At 39.6% G+C, this 24,893-nt stretch overlaps 2 protein-coding genes across 3 annotated transcripts; both read right to left on the bottom strand.

Moving 5' to 3' along the window:
• Positions 1–2,032: 2,032 nt before the first annotated feature.
• Positions 2,033–8,680, bottom strand: LOC103358517 (E3 ubiquitin-protein ligase DTX3L). Its single transcript, XM_008283517.1, has 4 exons — positions 8,602–8,680; positions 5,764–6,777; positions 4,702–4,919; positions 2,033–4,303 (listed from the first exon to the last, which is right to left on the bottom strand). Exons 1-4 carry the CDS (start codon positions 8,605–8,607, stop codon positions 4,234–4,236), a joined length of 1,308 nt encoding a protein of 435 aa, XP_008281739.1. The 5' UTR covers positions 8,608–8,680; the 3' UTR covers positions 2,033–4,233.
• A 1,851-nt stretch (positions 8,681–10,531) lies between these two features.
• Positions 10,532–11,976, bottom strand: cxcl20 (chemokine (C-X-C motif) ligand 20). Of its 2 annotated transcripts, none has more exons than XM_008283516.1 (4): positions 11,846–11,976; positions 11,214–11,343; positions 11,042–11,118; positions 10,532–10,909 (listed from the first exon to the last, which is right to left on the bottom strand). In XM_008283516.1, the coding sequence occupies exons 1-4, from the start codon at positions 11,898–11,900 to the stop codon at positions 10,887–10,889; spliced, it is 285 nt and encodes a 94-aa protein (XP_008281738.1). In that variant the 5' UTR covers positions 11,901–11,976; the 3' UTR covers positions 10,532–10,886. The 2 variants fall into 2 exon arrangements, with proteins under 2 accessions (XP_008281738.1, XP_008281737.1); XM_008283515.1 differs by having other exon boundaries at positions 11,038–11,118; positions 11,846–11,974.
• Positions 11,977–24,893: the final 12,917 nt, after the last annotated feature.

The raw sequence follows: 24,893 nt of genomic DNA, 5'->3' as shown, positions 1-24,893 counted from the left end.
TCAGTAGTTTTCACTGGGACAGGTTCTACCTTATGAAGTATTAATCATGAAAACTGTCAAAAGCAACGGTGTTATGTGAAGGCTGTTACTGCTGCTCAGGGTGCTTCTCCTACCAAACACTGTCTTAGAAGTAAAGATGCTGCCAGATATTTTACAGTGTGTATATGTATGTACATAGTGATAACATTTTTAAAGCCATAATTACATCTGCTTGGATTTATGGTGTTGAGAATCTCTTTATCTTAATGAAAATAACTGAAAGATGGCTATTTATAGGGGATGGGATGGATTTATTGTATGCACTCAATTCAACAGTTAAATTGGTCAAACAAAAAACAAGAACAAAACAGTGTTTTGTAAGAAGTCTGGTACACTTCAGTGGTTGTGTGGAGGGAAAAGTCATAATGTAATTACAGGTACACATAGACGAAAGTCCCTCCTTGGTAGCAGTGTCTCGAGTCAAAGTCATTTTTTAGCTTAAGTCAAACAAGGACAGTAATGTAGCAAATGCACTCTAACACGGAGCAAACAGGGGAAGTGAATCCACTGAGGTCTCATGATGCAAGAAACAAAAGTCAGGTGAGCAAGTTGAACACAGCCAGGCTTTCTTTGTGTTCGTCAACTTGACAAAAACTAAAGCCCCAGCCAGAGATCACAGATATCGTGAAGGTGCTTCAACTTTCTTTGCCAACTCAGACTTTGTGCTTCAGACTCTGTTCACATAACAGGAGGCGTTTAACACATCATGGAACTCTTCTTCTGCAGAAAATTAAATGTGCAGTTGCTTCAGTCAACATGTTGTTTTAATGGAGAACAAAGAGGAATATAAACATTTATTAAGGTAAAAAGTGCTGCTACCACAAATGATACAAGACAGGAATGTTGGTAGAAAACATTTTTAAACGTGTCAATATGTTTATTTTACTGATCGATGCAGCTGATTATTTCCAACTGACAGCTGCATGTTAAAGTTAAACTTAATATATGTAAACATGATCTTGTACTGCGGTGCATTTCGGTCTGACACTGTCCCATAATGCAGGATATCATTTTAATTTTTGGCCAAATAAAGCAAAATTAATGTTATTGATTGAAAATTCTCTGTAATATTTACCAGTAGAATAATCCGTTTTCTAATCTATGTTCTATCAGCTGCAGTACCAGCAGAGTAAACAGACCTGACAACAAATCAGAGCCAAACATAAAAACATATTTATGTGATTTCCAACTAAATACACATCTAGTTTCCATGGCAACACAATGCATACAGTGTGTAATATTGTAACTACCCGGCTTTATTCAGTGATTTTAGTGACGCACAACTCAACAGGTTTGGAGATACTTTCCCTCAGCTGAGAATCTGTATCGCTCATACATAATAGTCAAGAAACCATTTGGTTAAAGGGAGATGCTTCTTCCAGACGATGTAAATCCTAAACTCTGATCATAGCCTGCTCCCGGCCAGATTAGCTCCACAGCATCAGTCACCATGGAGATCTAGCAGGTTAAAAGTGTGACACTGTGACAGTGGTTTCAATAACTCGGTACAACTATCAGATCTATCGCATGTATTCCCCAGCACTGTAGATTCAACGGCAATGTGTTGACCCTCCTCCAGTCAGAGGGCAGATTACAGAGAGATGAGAGAGAAAGACATAAAAACTGGCCTGCTGTAGATGATAGCAAACAGCTCTAACAGAAAGTGTGATGAACACTTAAAGATCCCATTCATTCCTGCATTTTGGTTGAGTTTCTGCTGCGATAACCTAAATGAAAAGAAACCAGCCCCAAGGTTATTGGGGTTGAAGTCACTGCTCAGTAGGGTACAAGTAAAGGAAATGAGTGTGTCTGGCTCAGCGACACTGTCGGTGACTGATCCTGGATGATGAGCTGAGCTCACCTGAGTGGAAGGTCAGCCAGTTCAGTTCAAACACCTGAACAAAACACTGTCAACACGTACTTGCCTTATTGTTATTGTTTGTATTTGACTGCCATATTCTCTTGCACTCTTTGGTAGTAAAATATTAAAATGTTTATGTATGCATATTCTAGATATTTATTGGATTTCAACTTTAACCAAATCACACATACAACAGGTGATCAACCTTTTACATAGTATGCAAAAACCTGAGCTAGGCGTGCAGAAAACAAAGACAATCGAGGAAGTTACGATGGGTTTCAATTCTCTCATTTTAGTGACCAATAATAAAAGTAATCAAGATGCCTCCCAAGTTGAATTTCCCCAAGGGGATGAATAAAGCACCTACCTATCTGTCTGGATGTATTCAAACTTTTTACACTTGCCTGCCCGGTATATGAACACTTCAGTGGATAAAACAAAGACATTAATTTCTTTCTTAGTCATACAGTATCCCAACATCATGGTTCTCATATTGCCACATTTCTTGACAATCTCACCTACACATTTCACTGCCAGCATTTTAGTGACATACATGTAAAACATAACAGTTTTACAATACAAAAGGTATCTTTATGTTTTACTTATACTAAAAACAGTCAACACGTATTTCACATCCAATAATGAAAGATCTGAATTACCAAGACTTTGGAAAACAATGAAAAAAACAAGATGATTAAAAGAGAAAGGTTAAGATAATTGAATCACCCTGAAACATACAAGAGGTTATTGGGGTTAAACATTATAGAGCATGTTAACTAACTGGACAGACACTTAGTTCTTGAATAAATGCTTTTAATAAGAACTTTCAGGGTGGTATAAGACAGCACTGTATATCTGCTACCACAATGGCTCAATCAGTCACTCTATCAGATTACAAGCCCTCATTCTTATCCTGAAAGTCTTTGGAACAGGATAACTTCCATCCACATGGGTAGTATCACCTGTGTACCTAATTACTGGGTGCCTGATGAATGTCTAATCTCTGAGCAAAAAGTCTGTTGAGGTTTCGACAAGCCTTGCTGTTTGGGAGAATGTGCCCCCTGCTGGTGATTCTCCAAAGACAGATGACAGATCATTACAATGGTCTGTTTCTTAAACACGATTTCAGTGCTGTACCTCTTCACCCACATGGCTGTTTTTAATATTAAAAAAGTCAAGTGTGGCGCTGATGTTAAAACAGGCATGTCCACTAATGTGTCTGTTTAACAACAAATTGTTGTTGCAAGACAAGGCACCTCTACAACAGAATGGACGTCAATGAAGCAGCCGAATGCGTGTTATAATGGAAATGACCATGGCCAAATAGACAGAACTCAGTAGTCAGTAATGAGTGTGTTCACTATTGAAACTGCAGTAAAACCGTAGTGTGATACATCTGTGGTGCACAGAGGTAATGAGACTGTCTGTGCTGGCTTGTAGATTGTTTTATCGCTCTTCCTGAAAGGGTTGGCAAAGTGGCAATGTGAACATTCAAGTGCCTGGCTATAGCCTTTATTGACATACCATCATCCAGCAAGTCAACATACCTTTCCCATCTTTCTTTTGTCATCTGTGGCACTGTGTCATTTGAATAAAGCTGCATTTTAAGTTGCCCTATTATAGTCAATAGTCCTTGTACCGATCATGCTATCAGCTAATGAATAAGGAGGTGCAAAAGCCTACCTGTCAGAAATAACGTAGCAAAATTGCATTCACAACCATTTGTTTTTCTAGGGTAGTAGCTAAGTAGACCCTTCATGCATTTCTTGACAGTAGCTATATTGTATATATTCAGGTGTAGTGCTGCTGGAGCACACTGCAATGACGCTTCACCATTCTCTATTCTCTAAGAAATAGAATATTTGCATTTCAAACAATCTAGCTTAAATTAATATAACTTTTCATGTGCTTGAACATCCAATCATCCCTTTAGGCTTATTTGAGGCCCTTATTTCTGCCTGTATAACTCATTCATCACTATTAATCCACCCGGGTTGGGATCTAAAGATAGGCCGCAACACATTTATTTACAAAAATATCTCAGTGTATAGTGTAGAACATTTTGAACATAATAAATTTAGAATTCTGCTTTTCCAAATGTAATTAAGACAACAACAACAACAACAACAACAAAAAAAAAAAATCAAATGAAACAGAATAAAAAACTTAAGCTGATTAATATGTGTTGGTTTCATTATTAATAGAATACCAAATTTACACATGCATTTTTAAATCTGAGATGTTTGTACATAACTTTTTTTTCTAGATAATCACATGATTTATTACATCTATAAACATCTTTGCATTCATGTGCTGACAAACCTTAAAATGACTCATTCAATTCCTTTGACTTTCAGTTCATCTCGAACTCGGCTGAGATAATCGGGATCAGGATATCCATAGCTGCAAACACAGTGACAGAAATTCAGTGACTTCATATGGACAGTTTCATAGCTGATGAAAATTCATACACTTACATAAAAAATGAGCCTGTGAAACTGATGATGATGTTCAGGTCAAATAAATGTTTTTTTCGAGTAATAATGCATGCCATTTTACTGTACACGGAAGAAAACATTTTGTGACATTTGAGTATGAAACATGTCAAAAACAGTCACAGTGAACAGTGGAGTACATTTAGTGTGTGGCATTTTGTGTATGCCATTCCATTACACTTGTCAATACCATCCTAAACATACAAACAATTACATTAGAGTCTGAAACTGGTGGAGGTAAATTTTGTGGTCAACCAATACATTAGCAATCAATAAAATGTAACAATGCAAAATAAGAGTCCTTACTGAGTTGGTCCTCCATGTGTTGAGGTTTTGTGGTGAATGTCATTCCACGTGACCATGTTGTTCCTGCCACTGGTGGTGGACCGACCAATAGTGAAGATAAGTCTCTGATCAAAGGCTCGCCTCAGCAGGTCCAGGATCATCCTGCCTTTTGAGGAGTCTGGGAGGTAAGCCCTCCGAGACACACCTTCATACGGCTGACCAGGGTTTGGATGCTCCTCCTGCAGATGGCAAAACTTCCTCTAAGTTAATGGAATCTGTCAAGGTAAAATGTATTATGGATTTTCAAGGGACCGGGTGGCCACAGCTTGTTTGCCGTTAGTATTTATTTTTTTGTCTTGATAACTACTAAATAATTTTATAACATAAAGAAAACATATACAGATGTTTGCATGCACACAAAATTCAAAAAAAAAAAAAACAAAGCTATTTCAATTGTAATGAGGCAGTGAAAGTAGACTGCTACTGGGCGTGCTCCCTATTGGATGTTAATTGCTTAACGGTATCATGCAGTGCACCTTTGAGAAAGCTTCTGCTGTGACTGCTTTTATCCACTCATTAGTTTACAACTTTCTTGAAAGATTATGGTACCACCTGTCTGTATGTCACATTCAAAAACAAGGCAAGGCGGCCTACTGCGGCCTACGTCTTGCCTTCCAGACAGCAAGTGCTTAATGTCCCAAAACTTCCTCCAGCTAACAGAAAATGAAGAAATTATGAGTTTTGGCCCTCCAAAGTCTGTATAACGCTGCCCTGTCCCTGTCCACAAAAATCAGAAAAACAGCAAGAGAACTGGGCATACTTATGGTAGGTGAGCTCTTTGGACAAGTATTGTCCAACTGTGTCTCCTATTGAGGCACATGATCAGGTCCATCCTTGCTCGCACCAACCATGAGAAGGTCATACATGCATTCATATAATCATGTCTTGGCTATCGTTTTTCATCACAACTCCTACCTGCCAGAAGATCAAAATTTAGTAGCTAGGCAGATAAGAAATGAAAATGAGAAGAACAGATGAAAAAGGGAACAGAAAAAAATTTCTGTAAAGTTTCTGTACTCTTACTTGTTGAATGCCACTTGGAATGTAGTAATCGATGATTATTGTTCCATATTTCTCATATCCCAGCAAAGATGAAGAGTTTTGGGTGACATTCATTGTGCCTCCATCAGGTTGTGTCCCTTTCAAAACACCGTATATCTCTCCACAGGTTGGACATACAGGCTTGTAGTCGAAAGCTCTTTTCAGGCAGTCTTTGCAGAATGAGTGCTTGCACCGCAATGTCTTTTTTTCTTTTGCTAGTATTGATTCCATACAAATTGGACATGTTTCCTCCTCAGGATCTGCGCTGCATGTAGGTGAAAGACCCAAGGTTCTGCTGCTTGGGGTGTCTTCAGAACCTTTGTTGACTGGGCTCTTGCTTGAACTCTGTGTATTTTGTGAGAGAAACTCTTTCAATTTAGCTATGTGTGCAAAAGGTCCCATGGCGGTCACTTCATATTTTCTGGGGCTGGGCTTGAAAAGAAGGTGTGGAAATTTTCTCTGAAGCTCCGTATAGTCATGTGAGCTCAAACGGATAGATGTGACCTGTAGGTCAGCGGCAGTTCTCTGGTACAATGTGATGAATCGCTGTTTGACAAAGTCATAATGAGGCCCGTCAGGAGGGCAGAATGAGCCATGCCGTGGTCTGAAAGTCACCTGCACTGAACTACTTGGTCGACTGTGGACTGCTCTGAGGTCAGGCTGTGTTTCAATGAGAAATCTGTCACCTTGGATTTTTTTAAGTTTGTCTGCACATTTTTGGCTAATATAGTCCATAACAACCCCAGACACATCCAGATGTTTGGCATGGGCTGAAACATGGTTATCTTGCCGAAAGGTCCGTCCATGTGTGGCAAAACTGGATTGATGCCGTGCTGGTGACAGAGTGGCTACAAGGTTCTCCAGCTGCTCAAAACTTCCACTCACTTTGTAGCGGCCATCTTTTTTCTCATTTTTGTAAGAGTTAAGAATCTCCTTTAATCTCTTGGGGTCTTCATGATTGCCTTCAGTAATGATGATAGTGACGTCCTTGATGAACTGCATCAGGAAATAACAGCTGAAGTTAGTTATTACACCCATCACTCAAACTAAATGCAGCTTGCTATATAGATATATTTAAAAAGTTGGAAGAACAGTTTATCTGTTGATGATACAATATAATAAGGCTGAGACGGTTACTCTAGAACTATATCCAGCTCTCTGCATCAAATCTTTGTTTCATGTTATTATTATACAGCAGACAAATGCAAACACATCAATTAACATCCAAGAGCTGATGATATATTTACTGTTTTGAGTTGAAATTTGAGAAAGTTTTGAAAAAGCCAAAAAGCAAAATGAGGAGACGAGTAGTAAAAATGCAAAAACTATCAGAGTTTTTTTGTTGTTGTTGTTTTAAAAGGAGTAAAACAAGTTAAATGATGTCCGGTTTCAATGTTTGTCGTAATCCATCACAGCTCCAGGGTTACTTTGAATGTACACTTATTCAGTTTAGAAAAAAGAAACAAGCCCCTTGTCTCACTTCACTAATTGCCTATCCTTGACTCCTGTCCTCATGTCTCAGCCCTCGCGAAGACTGGAGTGGAGGAGTCTAGGCTACAGGTGATTCACACAATGAGACATCCTCACCTCACTTTAAAGCAAAATCAGTTAAATATGACATGTAGCATAGCTGTATTACCTGTCCACTGTTTTATTAGAACCTAACGCTGTGGTTTATGAACAGTGTTTATGATAATATACGGTACATATTCTATTCACCTCATAATTCAAGTAACAACATGGTAGAATGTCAAGAATGTATAGATTTTTATTTTCTATGGAACACATAGCATCATAAACACTGTTCTGCTCATCTGACAGAAATCCTAAACCAGTGTTCGGTTCCAATAGAACAGTGACACAGCTGTGCCACATCTTATTGAACTGACGTTCATTTAAACTGATGCTCCGATGTGAGGATGTGTCATTCTGTTTAACACTTGGTGCCTCCACTCCTGTCTGCTCTCATCTTCTTCTCACCTCGTCCACTTGAATCTCTGGTCGGAGGTACTATGACACAAGGAGAGAAGTCGAGGAAAGGAAACAAGGATGTGCAATTAGGGAAATGAGATAAGGGGATCTGGACACAGCGAGGATACACCTGTTCCTCATAGCTTATAGCTCTGTCCTCTGTCCTCGAGGTGCAGTTTAGGAATAGAGATGTTGTTTATGACGAAGACTGAGACGGGTCAAGGGCCAGAGGATCGAGGAAAGAGGAGGCTATAATGAGTGAAATGAGCCTCTAGTCAGGATCACCACCTACTGGGACAGACATAAAGACGTGTCCTTAAACACATGCTGGAGACTGAAGGTGGATCAACCTTCACAGCTTCACATGAACCAAAGGCAAGAATTATTCTTATTACGAGTAGAGCTATTAAAAACAATATTAACATATATTCGATTAATTCAGTGCTTTTAAATACTTACAGAAGATTATAGAAAGAATTGTTGCCTTTAGTTTTAACACACGCTGGACACGACAGAACTGGATCTGTTAAGTAACAGCAGTGTGGCTCATTACTCTACTGTTAACGCTCTGGTCAACTTCAGAAACATGTTCATGGAGGCTGAGTCAGTCAGTCAGTCAGACAGTCAGTCAGTCAGTCAGTCAGACAATCAGACAGTCAGTCAGTCAGTCAGTCAGTCAGTCAGTCAGACAGTCAGTCAGTCAGTCAGTCAGTCAGACAGTCAGTCAGACAGTCAGTCAGTCAGGTCGCTGTCCGGACCTGGACCACAAGCTCAGTCTGCTCCTGCCTTCACATGTCGTCTTCTTTAAGCCAAATGCAGTCATTTTATACAGAAATACATGCGGCCTACCTCCATAATGCAGAGCTCGTCTTGTTCGTGTCCTGAGCAACCGGAGCGGAGACGTGTCTGCGTGTTGGTTTCACTTTCGCTGTTCACACGTGGCTCATGTCTGCCCCCTGCTGGCGACAGTGGGAACAGCAGAAAGCCCCCAGTTAAAAACCGCTTTGTCCGAAAAAGAATTCCAACCACTGAATGATTGCTGGGGAAGGATTTTACTGAAAACTCAAATCAAACCACATGAATACGGATGGTTGTAACAGATTTAATATATTTATTGGTGTTTCAATTTCAACAATCACAATCCAGTAGTGATTATATTTCATAGAGCTTTAGGTGTTACTGAGATTTCAAATCCTGACAGCTTTTCTTCGTTTCCACATTGTCTGCTCCAGAAAGAGAAGCGTTTCTCCACTTTTTCTCCTCATCATTAGGACAGTCTGTTACCATTTTAATCTCTACATTAATATGTTTTGTCAAACATGAGTTCTCATCCACCATGTTTCATCAATATGTTCTCTTTGCATCATCAGTATTATATGTTATTATATGTTGGATTATACTCATGGAACTGATGCAGAAAGTCTCACTAACTCAGGCTTTGCAGTTGGATTGGATTTACTCTGACATTATTAATTATATACCGTCAGTCTAAAACCTGCAGCGTGACTAATTAAAGTCTTCTAACTGACTATGTCCAGCCAGCATCCTTGAGCTGTAATTCTGAGGTGGTCGAGTAAAAAGCTTCACGTGGGATGAGTTTTGAAGCTCTGACATTTTCTGAAGGTTTTAGGGATATTAAGATGACAGAGGATCCACAGATATCAGTATCTCTGTTTGCAAGGTGCACCTGGGTGGCCTCACTAACTCCAGGGGTTGATCTGCTGAGGTAAGGGACCACTGATGTAACACATTATGCTTGATTTACTGGACCACAAACTGACAGTATTTCTGACTCCTGTGTTTGTTTGTTTGTGAGTTAGTTTGTTTGTTTTTACATGTCTTTAAGTAGCTGTTCTTAATCTTGTCTGTCTAAAAAACATTCATGTCAAGCTTTCAGCTGAGAAGATTCTTCGATGTAATAACACATCGTATTGACCTGATGGTTTGCTGTTTTATGTCATTTTAGACAGGATGCTTGGTTTCATTTAACCAATCATTTCAAAATGACATGCATTTGTGTTTGGTGGTGACTCTGCTCAAGTGATGCTCTGAAAAAAATCTGAACAATGATGACACAGACAGTCCCTGAGATCACAAACACCCAAGACATGGTTATAGTTTTTCGATATAATGGCAGTATTCTATTACTGGCGCTGTGAGATGACATATATTGTGAATTGCGCTATATAAATAAAATTTAATTAAAAAAATTGAATCTCAAGGTCAGATTTACAGTTTGTCACTGTTGTGCAGGCACATTAACATCATAACCTTTTTTTAATGATACATTAGGATCATTAGTCGCACCAAGGTTCTTATCTGACGCTGGATGACAATAACTATTACTGCAGGGGTCTCCATCTGCCTTCTCTTCAGTGGACTAAAGAAGTCCACCAAGTCCAGTCTAGGTCAGATTTCCTTCACTTGCATCCTTCCACTGAAGCGGCATTCACGTTGAGGTTGATTTGATTGACTCATCAGATGCTGTCTAACTCAACCTGCAGGCATTGTTCAGCTGTTAGAAATACATATTGCAGTGCCTCAAGTGCCCAGCAGAACATTGCTCACTTAGTAGCTTTGTGACAGTAGCAAACCTAACATGAGAGCTAGTGAACATATCAGAAGTCTGATTGCTATTCTGAACAAACAGGACTCTGATTAATAATTATTTTACAACAATCAAATGACCATATCAACAGCGAGGTAGAACAATTTTGGAGCTCTGCATTGTAGTGGTTGGCAGTATGCACCCTTTTACAACATTAAATAGAACCACATGTGTATTTTAAAACATTTATTAAAGACATTAAGCAAAAACAAAACACATGTAGATAATATGTAATAATCTAACTAAACATACATAACTCAAAAACTAAAGAATGTGTGTGTGTCTATCAGAGAGAGGGTGAGTGTGTACATGTTTTATTGGATCTTTCAAGTCTTCGTTTGTATTTACAGTGATGGTGGACAAGTCCTTCTCTTCTGCAGGGGAACTGAAATCATGTTTCACCTGTAGCCTGGAACCATGTTATAGTTCCACTGCAAAATCTTCAGTGCAGGTTCCTACAGCTTGGGTGTGGTGTGGAATGTGGATGAGCTCAAAGTAGCAGTCTGACCAGAAGCTGCCGTCGTGCTCACAGCTTCCTTCTTCCCGTGCCTGAAGTAACATGTGACAGTGAAAATCAGGAAACATCTGAAACAATCACAGAACTTTTGATATTGGAAACTCTGACAATGAACACTGCTTTATGTTGTGTGAAGTTAGAGTGCTTCAGCTGATCATACTTGCTTTTGTTCTTCAGAATGTGTTGTCCGAGGGGTGACTGAGGATTCACGCATTTTTCCTTGTTTGCTGCTGTACTAATACTGGGAGAGAACAAAGAGTTGTGTTAGAGAGACGTTAAAGAATGCAGCTGAATGATGGGTCAGTATATGTTGCTCTGTTAATCTCATCTACTCACATGATCTCTGTCCGTGGACAGAAGATGCTTGGGGGGAACACGACTACCTGAGCCCCAATGAGCTGTCGACTGCCTCTGCTGATGTAACTGTTTATACACTTGCACTTGCTCGATCCGCTGGCTTGCTGCCCTGTGGGAAAAACAGATATAACCTTATTTCAAACGGAAACTCTTAAAGGCAGTCAGTATCCAAAACACCAAAACAAGGAGGGCAACATGATAAACACTCTGTAGAGACGAAAGGAACTGCAGATAGAGAAGATAATGTTCTAAAAGTTCATCAATACCATCTACTCTGACCATAATCCTCAAATTTAGAATCAGATTTGAAAAAACTAACAAACTAAAATAAAATAAATTTAAATTAAATGCTCATTATTTATTTTGCAAAGCCACAAGGAGCCACGGCAGAGGTATGAAAGAACCACATGTGGCTCCGGGGCTGTGGGTTGCGACCCCTGCACTATACATATATATGTAAGATAAAAGTAAGAGATAAGGCATGAAACTTTATTGATCCCTTTGGTAGAGTACCTTAGGGAAATTATGGAATATATTATGTTATATATATATATATAAAGCATACAGTAAGAAGAAATTAAAGTATAGTAACATCAAAGTTTTTACAGTACCTTGTGCACACAGGACAAGCAGGCTGATGAAAAAGGTAATGACAGCTGAATTCATAGTTGTGGCTGGCTCACTCTTCACTGCGTCTGACTTCAGTCTGGACTCCTGATGCTGTGAAGCAGCAGGCAGTTCTCTCTTTTATACCTTGACAGCACCACCACAATACAACAACAGTTTCACTTTCCAGTATTCCACTTTCACTTTCTTCGTCGCTTCCTTTTTTCTTTCAACAAGCCTTTTTCCCGGAATCACACACTCTTTTAGTCTTAGGGCTTTGGCTCTGACAATCTGAAAATTTTAGTCTACAGAGTAACTCTTTTGTTCAATGAACGAAGGAATTGACATGAAGCCATGCCTCAATTACATGTTTTACTACGTATTATGTGAACTATTTAGGGTCTGCAATATTATGCTGCAGAGGATGACCAGAAAGAATGGATCATGTAGCGTGGAGGAGAGACCACAGCATTTGCATGGGATGTGGAGGCGTGCAACCCAAGGCCTGTACAAGGCCTTCCCAGAGTCCATGTTGAACAGAGGGTCATCTCCTTTTGCACTGGTTAACCATTCCAGATACTCAGTCAAGGAAGCAAAGGGACAGAAAGCATATGAGCGCTGGCATGAAGATCGGAGCACCTTCCCTATCTATGTATGGACTAAAACACCTGGAGCCTCATGTATCATCAGTGTGTACACACATGGGATTTCTCAACTTGTACTTATACTTTAGAATATGCGTAAATATACACATAACTCTGCTCATGCTTGCGCACATAATCTAGCGGTAGAATAGTGAAACCACAATCTACTCATACAATCTCTAATTGCTAATCTCTACTAACAGAAAGCAATCGGGGATTCTGACCACCGGCACATTCCAGCGTGAGGTTGGAGACATGCAGCATTTCCAGCCATCTCTGAGCAGGATCAAGCTGGCAGTGTTGGATGCCATAATTCCACTGGCCCCAGCCTAAATCCAGTTCCCTTACAGCCGTCACCAAACGTGTCCAAATCATGCTATTGCTGGATTCCCAAACATAAGTGGAGCCTTAGACTGCACCCACATCACATTCAAAGCAACATCACTAAACAAATTGAATTATGTAAATAGAAATGGTTTCATTCTATCAAAGTACAAATAATTTGTGGCGCACATTTGTGGCTATGAAACGTTGTTGCTTGGTGGCCTGGAGCAACACATGACTCATTTATTAAGCAGAACAGCTCTGTGGGTGCGTTTCCAAGCAGGAGCTGTTGAAGATGGCTTATTGGTGGGTGTTACAGCGTGTGAAATGTTTTTGCTGGACTTAGTATGGTCATTACAAAATCTCATCTGTAGATCGTCAGGTTATCCACTGGGTGAACGTTGGGTAGTCATTTGTACTCCAATTGCAGTTATTTCTCGTTTATGGGCTGTGATACGTTTTTTGACACTTAGCTTAGTGGTGTTACACACACTGTAACAACACTTTTTATTTTTAAAATTTTACTTGTGCGAGCAATCTCTCATCTGACTAACCAGAAATAACTGTGGTGGTTGTCTTGTCCCATTTCTTTCATTGCTTATCCCAACATTTAATGTACTAAACAATTGTTTCTGGTTATCTTCAACCTCGCTGACAAATACCTCGATTTCAGTTTCAGAAAAGCTCCTCTTTTTCGCCTTTTGTGCCACGATGATGACGACAGGTGAGGAAAAACAAATCTTCACTTGTTTTATAAAGAGGCATGTTGTTGTCGTATATGGTTAATTGGAAGCGTTTCTGAAGGCAAATGATCCCAAAAATGCCCGAGCATGGTTGGTAAAGAACAAATGGGATTTATCTACACTGATGACTTGTGGATGTGCGTACCACCCCGTACACATGTTTGATAAATATGGATTTTTTTTTACCTACACACATTCTAAATTTAATTCATACAACAGAATTTAGAACCTTTTCTATGCACTGATGATAAATGAGGCCCCTGGACTTTAAGTGAGATCTGACATTGTATCAAGAAAGTGTAAAAAGAAGTTGTTTATCATCACCTTCTTGGTGAACTTCTTTAGTCCTTTAGGCAGTTCTCTCTTTCATATCCTGACAGCACAAACACAATTCAACAATAGTTTCACTTTCCAGTATTCCACTTTCACTTTCTTTGTCCCTTCCTTTTTTCTTCCAACAAGTCTTTTTCCCGGAATCACAGATTCTTTTAGTCTTAGGTCTTTGGTTCTGACAAAACATTTTAGTCTACAGAATAACTCTTTTTTTCATATTTTGTACTCAAAGTGTATTTTTGTTCCAACAATTTATTTGAAGCTTTGCACTACATGGTGAAAAAGAATGAAAAGTTCAACATTAATCGTTGAAACAGTGAACAGAAAACCACAATGTAAGCCTAATGGTGGCACTTGATGAAAAGTCAGGACTTCACCAAAATCATTAAGAACAATTAGCTGGGAAGATGAATGTGCATAAAATGTCATCTTATACAGTCCAACATTATTTCAGAATTATTTCATTTTGGATCATAGGACTGACTGACAGGCTGATGCACAGCTTAACCTTTCAATTTTTTCAAATTTGTGCTGAGTAAGCTGGGTGAATACATTTGTTACAGTTTCACATTTTGTGATTTATGGAAAGTTCCCGAATTCAGACATGACTTCTTCACAAGGATGCAGTATATAAACACATCTGCTTGGAATCATTGTGACTCCCATTGTTGACTGCAATACACTGCACAGAAATGAGCAAGGGCACAGTTTATTATTCATCAAGTAATTAATCTATAATACTATAAAATTCTTTAGAAAAAGACTGTGCAGGGACAGCATGCAACCCCATTGACATCCTGTTGCTCTCTCATAGTTTCCATTAAGTTGCTTTACATCCTGTTACTCCTCACTGACTGACAGAATCAACTTGTTCCTACTCTTAATTAATCCATGTGATGTTTACGCTGTGAAAAATTAAACAAGGTTTGGCTTCACAAAAAATGAATGACCCACTGCGAGTCACAGCTTGTTAAGTTTTAATTCTTTCATAAGTACACTGCCTTTTTAAGGTAATTTGCATGTCTGGTTAGTGAGTCAAGACGTTTGAACAAGAACTAAATGACTGTCTTTGAAAACTGCTCTGATCTCACTGCTTTGCCATTCAGTGTCAAAATGTGTCCTTATTTTATATTTTTAGCAGAGACTTCTGAAGAAACAAGAAGTGAAACTGAACACAGGCTAAGGAAAACCCCAGTCTCAGATTACACGCTAACCTCTGAAGAAAAAAAAAAAAAAAACAAAAACAAAAAATCTCTGGACACAGTTCAAAGTGCTTCAAGAATTGAAAACTTTTTAAAGCTAAACAGAAAGTTTCAGAATTTAGAAACAAAATCTAATAGGTTCTGACACATAACTTAAAAGACAAAATATTTCAGATTCTGCTATATATATATAACAACAGTCACCTCAGATAGTCGGGCCAGGACAAATTCATTGATTCCCTTTGAGCAGCAATTTGATGACATTGTGAAGAAAACCCTCCCTTTTAACAGCAAGAAATCTCAGACTGACATCTGCGTTGACCGGTTGGAACTGGAGTAAAGGAGAGAGAAAGACAACAAGTAAAGAAACCAAGAAAGACAAACAACAAAGTAGAGAATGTTACAGCAGGTCTGAGAACCCATGTGCGGACACAGATGCCAGCAGACGGGCACGTGGAGGTTTAGAGGAATTTATTGAATAATAGAATAAGAAAGAAAGAAAAAAAAAAGACTAAAGAAAGCGAGACAAGTGACGAGATTTGGGGGAGAACTTTGTAAAGTTAAGCCACTAAAGGTTCCCACTAATGGTTTGTAAACCGCCACCGACTCACATGGAGCGGAGGAAAAACACAATTTTTTCAAACTGTGAATACTGTAACTGAATATTGAACAGTTCGTAAAAATAAACCCGTTTTTCAAAGCATTCGCCATTCCTTGTACTGCAAATTAAAAAAGAAGTGTCACCAAAGCTTAGGGAACAACACGTGACACCCTTTTTATACCATGTGCAGATAAATTATGCATCACTGTTTAGATACACTAAAGTATTCGCTCATCTGACTTGACTCACATATGAACTTAAGTGACATCCCATTCTTAATCCATAGGGTTTAATATGACATTGGTTCACCCTTTGCAGCTACAACAGCTTCAACTCTTCTGGAAAGGCTGTCCACAAGGTTTAGGAGTGTATTTATGGGGATTTTTGACCATTCTTCCAGAAGCGCATTTGTGAGGTCACACACTGATGTTAGATGAGAAGGCCTGGCTCTCAGTCTCCGCTCTAATTCATCCCAAAGGTGTTCTATCGGATTGAGGTCAGGACTCTGTGCAGGCAGGTCAAGTTCTTCCACACCAAACTCTCTCATCCATGTCTTTATGGACCTTTGCTTTGTGCACTGGTGCACCTTCATGCTGGAAGAGGAAGGGGCCATCTCCAAACTGTTCCCACAAAGTTGGAAGCATGGAATTGTCCAAAATCTCTTAGCATGCTGAAGCATTCAGAGTTCCTTCCACTGGACTTATGGGGCCAAGCCCAGCTCCTGAAAAACAACCCCACACCATAATCCCCCCTCCACCAAACTTTAAACTTGGCACAATGCAATCAGACAAGTACCGTTCTCCTGGCAGCTGCCAAACCTAGACTCGTCCATCCGATTTCCAGATGGAGAAGCGTGATTTAATGTAATAATTGTAACCCATTCTTAAAACCCATTCCATGCAGCTATCTACATACTGTTCTTGAGCTAATCTGAAGGCCACATGAAGTTTGGAGGTCTATAGTGATTGACAGCGATTGAGAAAGTTGGAGACCTCTGCTCCCTATGTGCCTCAGCTCATATCAGTTTACATGGCCTACCACTTTGTGGCTGAGTTGCTGTCGTTCCCAATCGCCTCCACTTTGTTATAATAACATAAGCAGTTGACTGTGGAATATTTAGGAGCAAGGAAATTTCACGACTGGACTTGTTGCACAGGTGGCATCCTATCACAGCACCACGCTGGAATTCACTGAGCTCCTGAGAGCGACCCATTCTTTCACAAATGTGTGGAGAAACAATCTACATGCCTTGGTGCTTGATTTTATACATCTGTGGCCATGGAAGTGATTGGAACACATGATTTCGATTATTTGGATGGGTGAGTGAATACTTTTGGCAATATAGTGTATATCGTGTAGGAAAATAAATAAAAAAGCCTCGAAACCAGACAGACAGCCGTATTGAACATGACACATCTCTTGTAAGAGTTTTCAAATGAGAAACTAATACAGAGAAGGGGAAGCTAAACAGAATGGGGTAAACCAGACCTAATTTTAAAAAAGGGAAAACCTACTAAAACCTAGGAAAAACTCTAAACACACCAAAAGGAAAACTAAGAAAAACTTCTATCTATTAGCTAAGCTAAAACTAACAAAACAGGGATATTCACAGAAAAGGAGACAAAACTGAGGGGGCAGACAGGCTCGGGGAATCCGGGGTCAGGTGAGGACTGGGGAAAAACTGGAGTGAGGCTGGTGGGGCAGGTATGTACGGTGGCCCAGAAGTGTCACAACAAAACAAAAGCCACAACACCACACAATAAGCCACAACACAACCAAAAGCCACAACACAACACAATAAGCCACAACACAACACAATAAGCCACAACACAACACAATTAGCCGCAACACAACACAACGGCTTCAACGGAAGTTGTTTTTTTTTAACCCGGAAGTTGTACTGTGAAGTGCGCAACCACACGAAGTGGGCAGAAGCTGGGGATTGTTTGAAACAACTCGAAAGTAAGTAAAATACTGATGGCAAATAGTGTCCATTAATCTCGGTATGTGCTATTAAAGCGGTTGTTAACTTTGATTTATAAATAAAGAGTCATTGTTTGTTTGACTTGTTAATGCGGACACAGCCTTAGTGCGTCAAGACAGAGTGCTGGAAGTTCATACCAGTTCTGCATGAAGTAATAGCTTCCTCTCTCCCATGCACTCTTTAAGCATGTTTTTATATATTTGTGACGTTATGGTTTTATAAATGGACAAACATCAAAATGCAGCTTCACCACCACATTAAAAATGGAATAAATGCATTTTTCCCCATGTATTTGGGCATACACTTTCAAACTTTCAAATTAATCAATTTGTAACCTAAACTTCTGCCTTTCTCTCTTTGTATTTTACTAGATCATGTTTTGTCCATATTGTGGATTAAATCTACAGATTGTCCTGCCATACTGTGCTTCATGTGGCAGAAATGTTCAGCTTTTAAGACGTCTTCAAGCAGAAGGTATATTTTAGTTATTTTCTTAAAGATAACAGATATCTTTATTGCACTGTAAATTGTTAAGTATATCATCTAAGCATGGTGAAACTCTAAACATGCTACATATTTCAAATTGTACAAATCCTAAACAATAAAATTTTGAAAAATGGGGACATCCTATAAATAAAGCGCAAGACCCAGTTCCATTTTGTTACTCTAGTAACTAGTGCATTTCAGTCACTGGAGTGAACAATAAAAAAAAAAAGAATCTAAATGAACCATTAGCTCTTCTATTTATTTTGTTTATCAATCAACAGTGTAAAAGTGTATAAATGTAGTGTATATAACTTTTTTTCCCCTTATATTTATCCACTAGGTCCTGAAGCAACCATGGTGGATGAACTTATTCACAAATATTTCACAGTGGGCCATACCTCTGATATAATATTAGACTTACTAGCAACCAAGCATGACATTTCAATGAGTCTCAGCACTTTAAAAAGAAGACTACGAGATCAGACCTGACTAAGAGAACTAACTATACTCCTATTGCTACTGTGCAGGAAGCCATTTCTGAGGAGCTTCAGGGATCAGCCAAGCTTTTAGGCTACCGAGCAATGTGGCAGATTCTCCGACAGAAGTAGTCATTTACAGTCAGAAGATGTGATGTGATGAAACTAATGAGAGAACTTGACCATCTGGAATAGAGAACCGTTCTAGGAGAAGATTTGTCTGAAGAACATACTACTCAATGGGACCAAATTAAGTTTGGCATGTTGACGGATATGATAAACTGAAACCTTTTGGAATTGCCATAAGTGGTTGCATTGATGGCTTCTCCAGAAAAATTATGTGGCTCACATGTGGAAAGTCCAACAATGATCCAAGTGTCATAGCTCAAAATTATATCAAGTGTGTTGCTGAATTTGGAGTTTTTCCAAAGGGCCTCCGAACAGACTGTGGCACAGAACTGAACTGATGGCAGCACTTCATTGTTCCTTGAGGTCAGAGCAGACAGATGAACTTGCAGGAACCAGAAGTCACATGTATGGCATGTCAACATCTAACCAACGGATTGAAAGCTGGTGGTCATACTTTCGCAAACAAGGGTTTTTATCCCATATAATTCAGTTTTTATCGGTACTTTGTGCTGTGTTACTTGATGTTATACTTATTGCCACAGTTTTGTATTTACTGTATGTGGTTGATTCAACAAAAGCAGCTAAGCTAAGGTGAACATCGTCTTCAAAACAGTTTACTTTGTGGTTGAAGACTATAAATTTTTAACATGACAAACTCTGCTTCTTAAAACACAGCACATGTCAGATATTGAGTCTTTTTCAGGAGGGGGATGTTATATTTCCTTAGAATAAAATTTTAATTCTTGTAATAGGATACAATTTTGGATGGATCTGTTTTGTGACCTGAGGGAGAGACATCTGTACAATGGCAGCTACGAACACACAAGGATGCTGAGACACTGCTTTCTGGGTGTGCTACAGAGAGAAATGGACGACTACAAGCACCACTGGAACACTCACATTATTCGTCCTGTTCGGCAGTCTAATTGCCCATCTGGAAGACCAGAGGCAATGTACTATTTACCTCACAGGTGTGTATTTTAAACCATGTTAGGATGAGTACAGTTGAAAAGAATATTTTATCACATGTACATTAAGAATTCATGGAGAAATAATTGATAGTGCAGTTACACAAGTTCACATGTTTGAGATGGCAAAAGTTCAAAACAGTTCATCTTCTGTTTTTGTCCAGATCACTTTTGTTTTAAGATTTGATGGTGTATTTTAACTTTTATTATGCAGTTTTGTGTTGTCTGCATTTGTTGTTAAAAATAATTGACTGGTCATAGGCATGTTGATCGAAAAAAAAAATGCATTTCATACAAAACTTTTGTTGGCATGGGATGCAAAAATAATTGAATTTAAAATTTGAGCAAAAACAAATCACTTTTAGTCTGATGCTTTGTTAACCTTGCTTTTTTTTTTTTAATATATTTGTTCCCAGATTCAATGGGATGAAATGTCTTTTTTCACATCTTTTGAAAGGAAATTTGGACCAGGTCCACCATGTACAATAGACATGGCAATCATCTTCCCTGCCAAACTGTATTCATCCTCTCTGATTGCTGGTCCAGGAAATGGAAAGTAATGAAGTATTAAATTAATAGCCATACTGGACCACAATGCAAATATTGTGTGATCGATTTTACTTTTCCTTTAAAACATTCCCCACAAAGCCATACCTGTTGAGTTGTAGACAAGGTAGCAACTCTGTTCTGGACCATCAAATATGGGTTGTTTTTTCAGCCTTTTCATCAGAAGGGAGAGGAATTCTCTTTTAGGACCACCGGTGTTGAGACCTTCCTCAAATCTGCCTTCATCATCGAACTTCACAAGGAGGTCGTTGGTTTCCGAGAATGTTCCCCTTTTGAACCCTCTCACAGCTCCATCCCAAATGTCAGAGCAGCAGATGTTAAATCTGCTGACAGTGCCATGATCGATCTGGAGTGTCAGGTTTGCAATCACCTCTGACACAGGTGGTTCTTCCACTCTATCAAAATACACATTGTGACCATGTTAGTTCTTTACATTCTCCAAGTGGTGACATACAAAAGCTGCAGAAAGTAACTATCATCTTACTCTGCATCATTTTGAGCTTTACTACTGTTCTCATCACTGCCTGAGTCCTCCTGTCCTTCCTCTACAAGAGGTGCATAGAGTTGTGTGTATTTCCTGAGAAATGAACACATAATCATACATTGCTGATATTTATTTTATTTCCAAATTAACATTACACTTGAAATGCAGAGTAGAACAAAATACCTATAGCATGTAGTGTCCAGTGCAGAGCTGGATGTTCCTGGGCCCTCTTCTGAGTCGGAAAGTAAAATCTGTGTCAGAAATTCTGAAAAACAGTTGAGTGAATAGCAGTAATGAAAGATAAAGATTCTCCATTTCAGCATTTCCAGCATGTAATGTCATCGAGACAGCTGAAGAACCTTGTCAGTGAACAAGCGCAGTCTTGTGTAACTGAAAGGTAAAACTGTGCGTTGTCAGAATAACAGGGATATAAAATATGGTGGTTTTTAAAGATGTAACCAAGGGCCAACAACTATAGAAAATAAAAGGGGCTCTAAGAATATGAAATATAAAATTTGGGGGGATGCTGCATTTCAGAGAAAACCAGTTCTCCAATGTGAGAGGGTTCAGTGGTCGGTAATGTCATGCCCTCCACCTCTAACACTGCTTAGTGCCAACTTCTCCCTTCTCCCTCCTTTTCCACTTTCCCTTTTTTCTTCAGGTGGGCGTGAGCAAGGTGTGTGCGTGGAATGTGGGCAGGTGCAACCTGTTGGATAATCACTTGAGTAAACACACCTGTGGCGGGGAGTGGTCCTGCTGTAACTCATCACAGTCTACAATAAAACCACATTCAGACCACTACTCCATGCTGGACCGTTGATTGTCGGTGTTAGTTGAACCCAATCTCCTCCTTTGTTTTCCTTGTAGTATTTTGTAGTGACAATGAGAAGAAGCCTCATGAAGTACTGAAGCTTTCCATCTGAGTAGTTCACACATGGGCTGTAGCTTCATGGTGCTTCATTTGCTCTATTGCACCATCAAGTGGACAATAAATGTAAAGCAGGTTGGTGATTCAAATGACAGCTTCACTGTGAGAAGCTCTGACATAATTTGTGCTTAAATGATTATGCTAATAAACAATAAATCAATTGAAATACGTCAATTACCTTGAGTCCCAGGCAGAGAAGCTTCTGATGAGGATGATGTGAAGGAGAATGATGATGATGAGGAGGAGGAGGAGGAGAAGATGGTGTTTCAAATGATAGCAGCACAGTCTGCTATTAGTGTCTTCTCTGACTCCTCTGCTTAATATGGTCATAGAAGCCTATTTTTTGAATTGTGAGTCTAGCAGTGTAGCCAGTGATGTAATACTCTTTGATTGGTAGATGAAGAACTTGTCCTTTACCTGTTTCCTCAGACTCTCTGCCAGATCTCTGCTCTCTGGAGTTTGTAGGATTTCTAGATCCTCCTCCTCCAGTGCATGGTGTAGCATAGCCAACACGGGAATAACTTTGGACCTTGAGACCCTTTTTTCCTCAGATAGCTCCACTGTAGCATCATGAAATGGTGACAAAACTTTCAGACATTCTGTGATTATTACATAATTTGCACAATGTCTTTGTATAAGCCAGCCAAAGTAGCGCCAACAGGCTCGCTCAGGTCATAAAAGCGTTGCAGCATATGATATGTGCAGTTCTAGCAGGTAATTTTAGTTCTGGATGGTCCATTTGTTCATTCACCTTTACCAGTTTCTCTTACAAAATATGACAACAAAAACTGATTGATTCAAGTGTCACTGCAGCAACTTAAACAAGTGTGTCATCAGGAATTCATCAGTGAGATAAAGAACATACCTTCACAGTGGTGATGCTCTTGAAATAACCCACAATTTTCCGAGATTATGCCCGGATATCACACACCACAGGGTTCTGTTCAAGAGCCTTTTTAACAAGTAAATTCAAACAATGTGCCACACAATGTGAGTGATGCAAACTAAGCGCCTTGGCACAAGCACCCATGTTTGCTGCACTGTTAGTCACAAGGCCAGTAACTTTGTGAGTCATACCACATTGTGACATCAGTGCTGCTTTTACTCTAGCCAGATTTTCAGGCGCATGTGACTGAGGGAAATGCAGCACCCCTAAGACAACGGATTGTAAAGAGGTGCTTACATCTAAAAAATGGCGTGTTATATCTAGATATGTCTGTGTTCATTGAGGTCCACATGTCCACTGTCAAGCTAACTGCTGTTGCCTGGGACACAGACACTTCGGCCTTCTCCTTAGACTTCTGGTATCTGTCCTCCACCATAGCTTTCAAAGTCTGAAAGAGAGAACAGTATTGGCAAATAATAATAAATACTATAATAAACATAATAATAATATGGGGGAAATGCTTCATGTGCTCACATACATACCTGCCTTGTGGGGAGAACATAGTTAGGGTCCAAAGCTTACAAGCTTTTTGAACCCTTTATCCTCCACAATAGTGAAGGGCTGTGAGTCCTCCATCACCACATCAACCAAGGCCTCATCCACATTACTCTTCTCTCCTGATAAAAAAACAAAACAAAAAACAGTAGTATAGTATATACATTAATATAGTAAAGAGACTTAGGCTAGGGCTGCAAGGTGGCGCAGTTGGTAGCACTGTTGCCTCGCAGCAAGAAGGTTGCCGGTTCGCGTCCCGGTGGGGGCACCGGAATCTTTCTGCGTGGAGTTTGCATGTTCTCCCCGTGCAGCGTGGGTTCTCTCCGGGTTCTCCGGCTTCCTCCCACAGTCCAAAAACATGTTGAGGTTAATTGGTGATTGTAGATTGTCCGTAGGTGTGACTGTGAGTGTGCTTGGTTGTCTGTCTCTAAGTGTGGCCCTGCGATGGACTGGCGACCTGTCCAGGGTGTCCCCTGCCTTCGCCCTGAGTCGGCTGGGATGGGCTCCAGCCCCCCCGCGACCCTAGTGAGGATTAAGCGGTGTATAGAAAATGGATGGATGGACTTAGGCTACCTGGCTTACCCGAGCTTGTTGGTCTCCTTGCTCTCATGCAGGGCTCTATAATGGCTCAGCATAGATGAGGTGTAATTGTTGTATTCAATTTCTTTGGAACACAACAAACACTTCACCTTTTAAAATGCCAGAATGTGGAAGATGGATATTAGTACAAGGGTTGAGCAACGCAATATCACATGTTTATTTAAAATATTTGATATATATCACACTATTGTTTTTCTGTGCCTTCTTCATTAAGAGAGATCAGCTCAAAATGCTCCTAGACAGGAGAAAATCTCCTCTTTCTTGCTGGCTCCATGACAAAAAGGTAGCTAGCTATGAAGAATAGGTTCCAGTCCAATCCAATCCAATCCAATCCAATCCAATTTTATTTATAAAACACTTTAAAACTCCAAGACAGACCAAAGTGCTGTACAAAGAAGCAAATATAAAAGAACACAGAGCACTCAAGCTGAAACACAACTAACAAATAAAACAGATAAAATAAGCTAAAAATAATAAGAACAGCAGTAAGTTTGAATAAAAGCAACAGTTCGGAAAATTAAAACAAGAGATAAACAAATGTCCAGAGGTAAACGCATTAAGGATTAAAAGTGAAGTCGTGAAATATAATAAAATGACATCCTACGTGATATCAAAAGCAAAGGACAAGAAACAGGTTTTAAGATGAGATTCAAAGCCAGACAGTGTTGAAGACTGTCTGATGTAAAGGGGCAGCCATTCCAGACTTTCAGAGCAGCAAAGGTGCAGCCCCCCCTGGATTTAAGTTTAGTTGTGGAGATGCTCAGGAACAGAGAACGGGAGGGTGTGTAGGGGAGCAGCAGATATAAAAGGTATGGTGGGGCAAGGCCATTAAGAGATTTAAGAGTAAATAAAAGAATTTTAAAATGAATCCTCAGCTCGATTGGTAGCCAGTGGAGTGAGGCCAAAACTGGAGAGATGCGCCCATGTCTCTTGGTGCCAGTTAAGAGACGTGGGTCAGTCCAGAATTGGAGGACATTTTATGTCCCAGCCATGAAATTTCAAACAATCCATGAACAAAATATTAAAGCATGCTGTTTTTGAGTAAATTGTACTAGTCCTGAGACCAAATTTAAATGAACTGGGAGAAAACGTTGATTCAAAATATTTTTTTAAATAGCAAATATGTCTGGAATACCCCCGAAA

The sequence above is a fragment of the Stegastes partitus genome, unplaced genomic scaffold (genome assembly GCF_000690725.1).
Source record: "Stegastes partitus isolate 25-593 unplaced genomic scaffold, Stegastes_partitus-1.0.2 Scaffold316, whole genome shotgun sequence".
Taxonomy (NCBI): Eukaryota; Metazoa; Chordata; class Actinopteri; family Pomacentridae; genus Stegastes; species Stegastes partitus.
This window is presented reverse-complemented; position numbering and strand designations above follow the sequence as displayed.

Bases quoted from the DNA above. Each gene is read 5' to 3' on its own strand.
- cxcl20 (XM_008283515.1), bottom strand. From the start codon at position 11,900: ATGAATTCAGCTGTCATTACCTTTTTCATCAGCCTGCTTGTCCTGTGT. The intron at 11,344-11,845 runs GTACTGTAAAAA...TTTTTCCCACAG, and splicing joins GCTTGTCCTGTGTGCACAAG to GGCAGCAAGCCAGCGGATCG. The intron at 11,119-11,213 runs GTGAGTAGATGA...GTTCTCTCCCAG, and splicing joins TGTCCACGGACAGAGATCAT to TATTAGTACAGCAGCAAACA.
- LOC103358517 (XM_008283517.1), bottom strand. The intron at 4,920-5,763 runs GTAAGAGTACAG...TGCCATCTGCAG, and splicing joins TTCCAAGTGGCATTCAACAA to GAGGAGCATCCAAACCCTGG. The intron at 4,304-4,701 runs GTAAGGACTCTT...CTGTGTTTGCAG, and splicing joins ACACATGGAGGACCAACTCA to CTATGGATATCCTGATCCCG.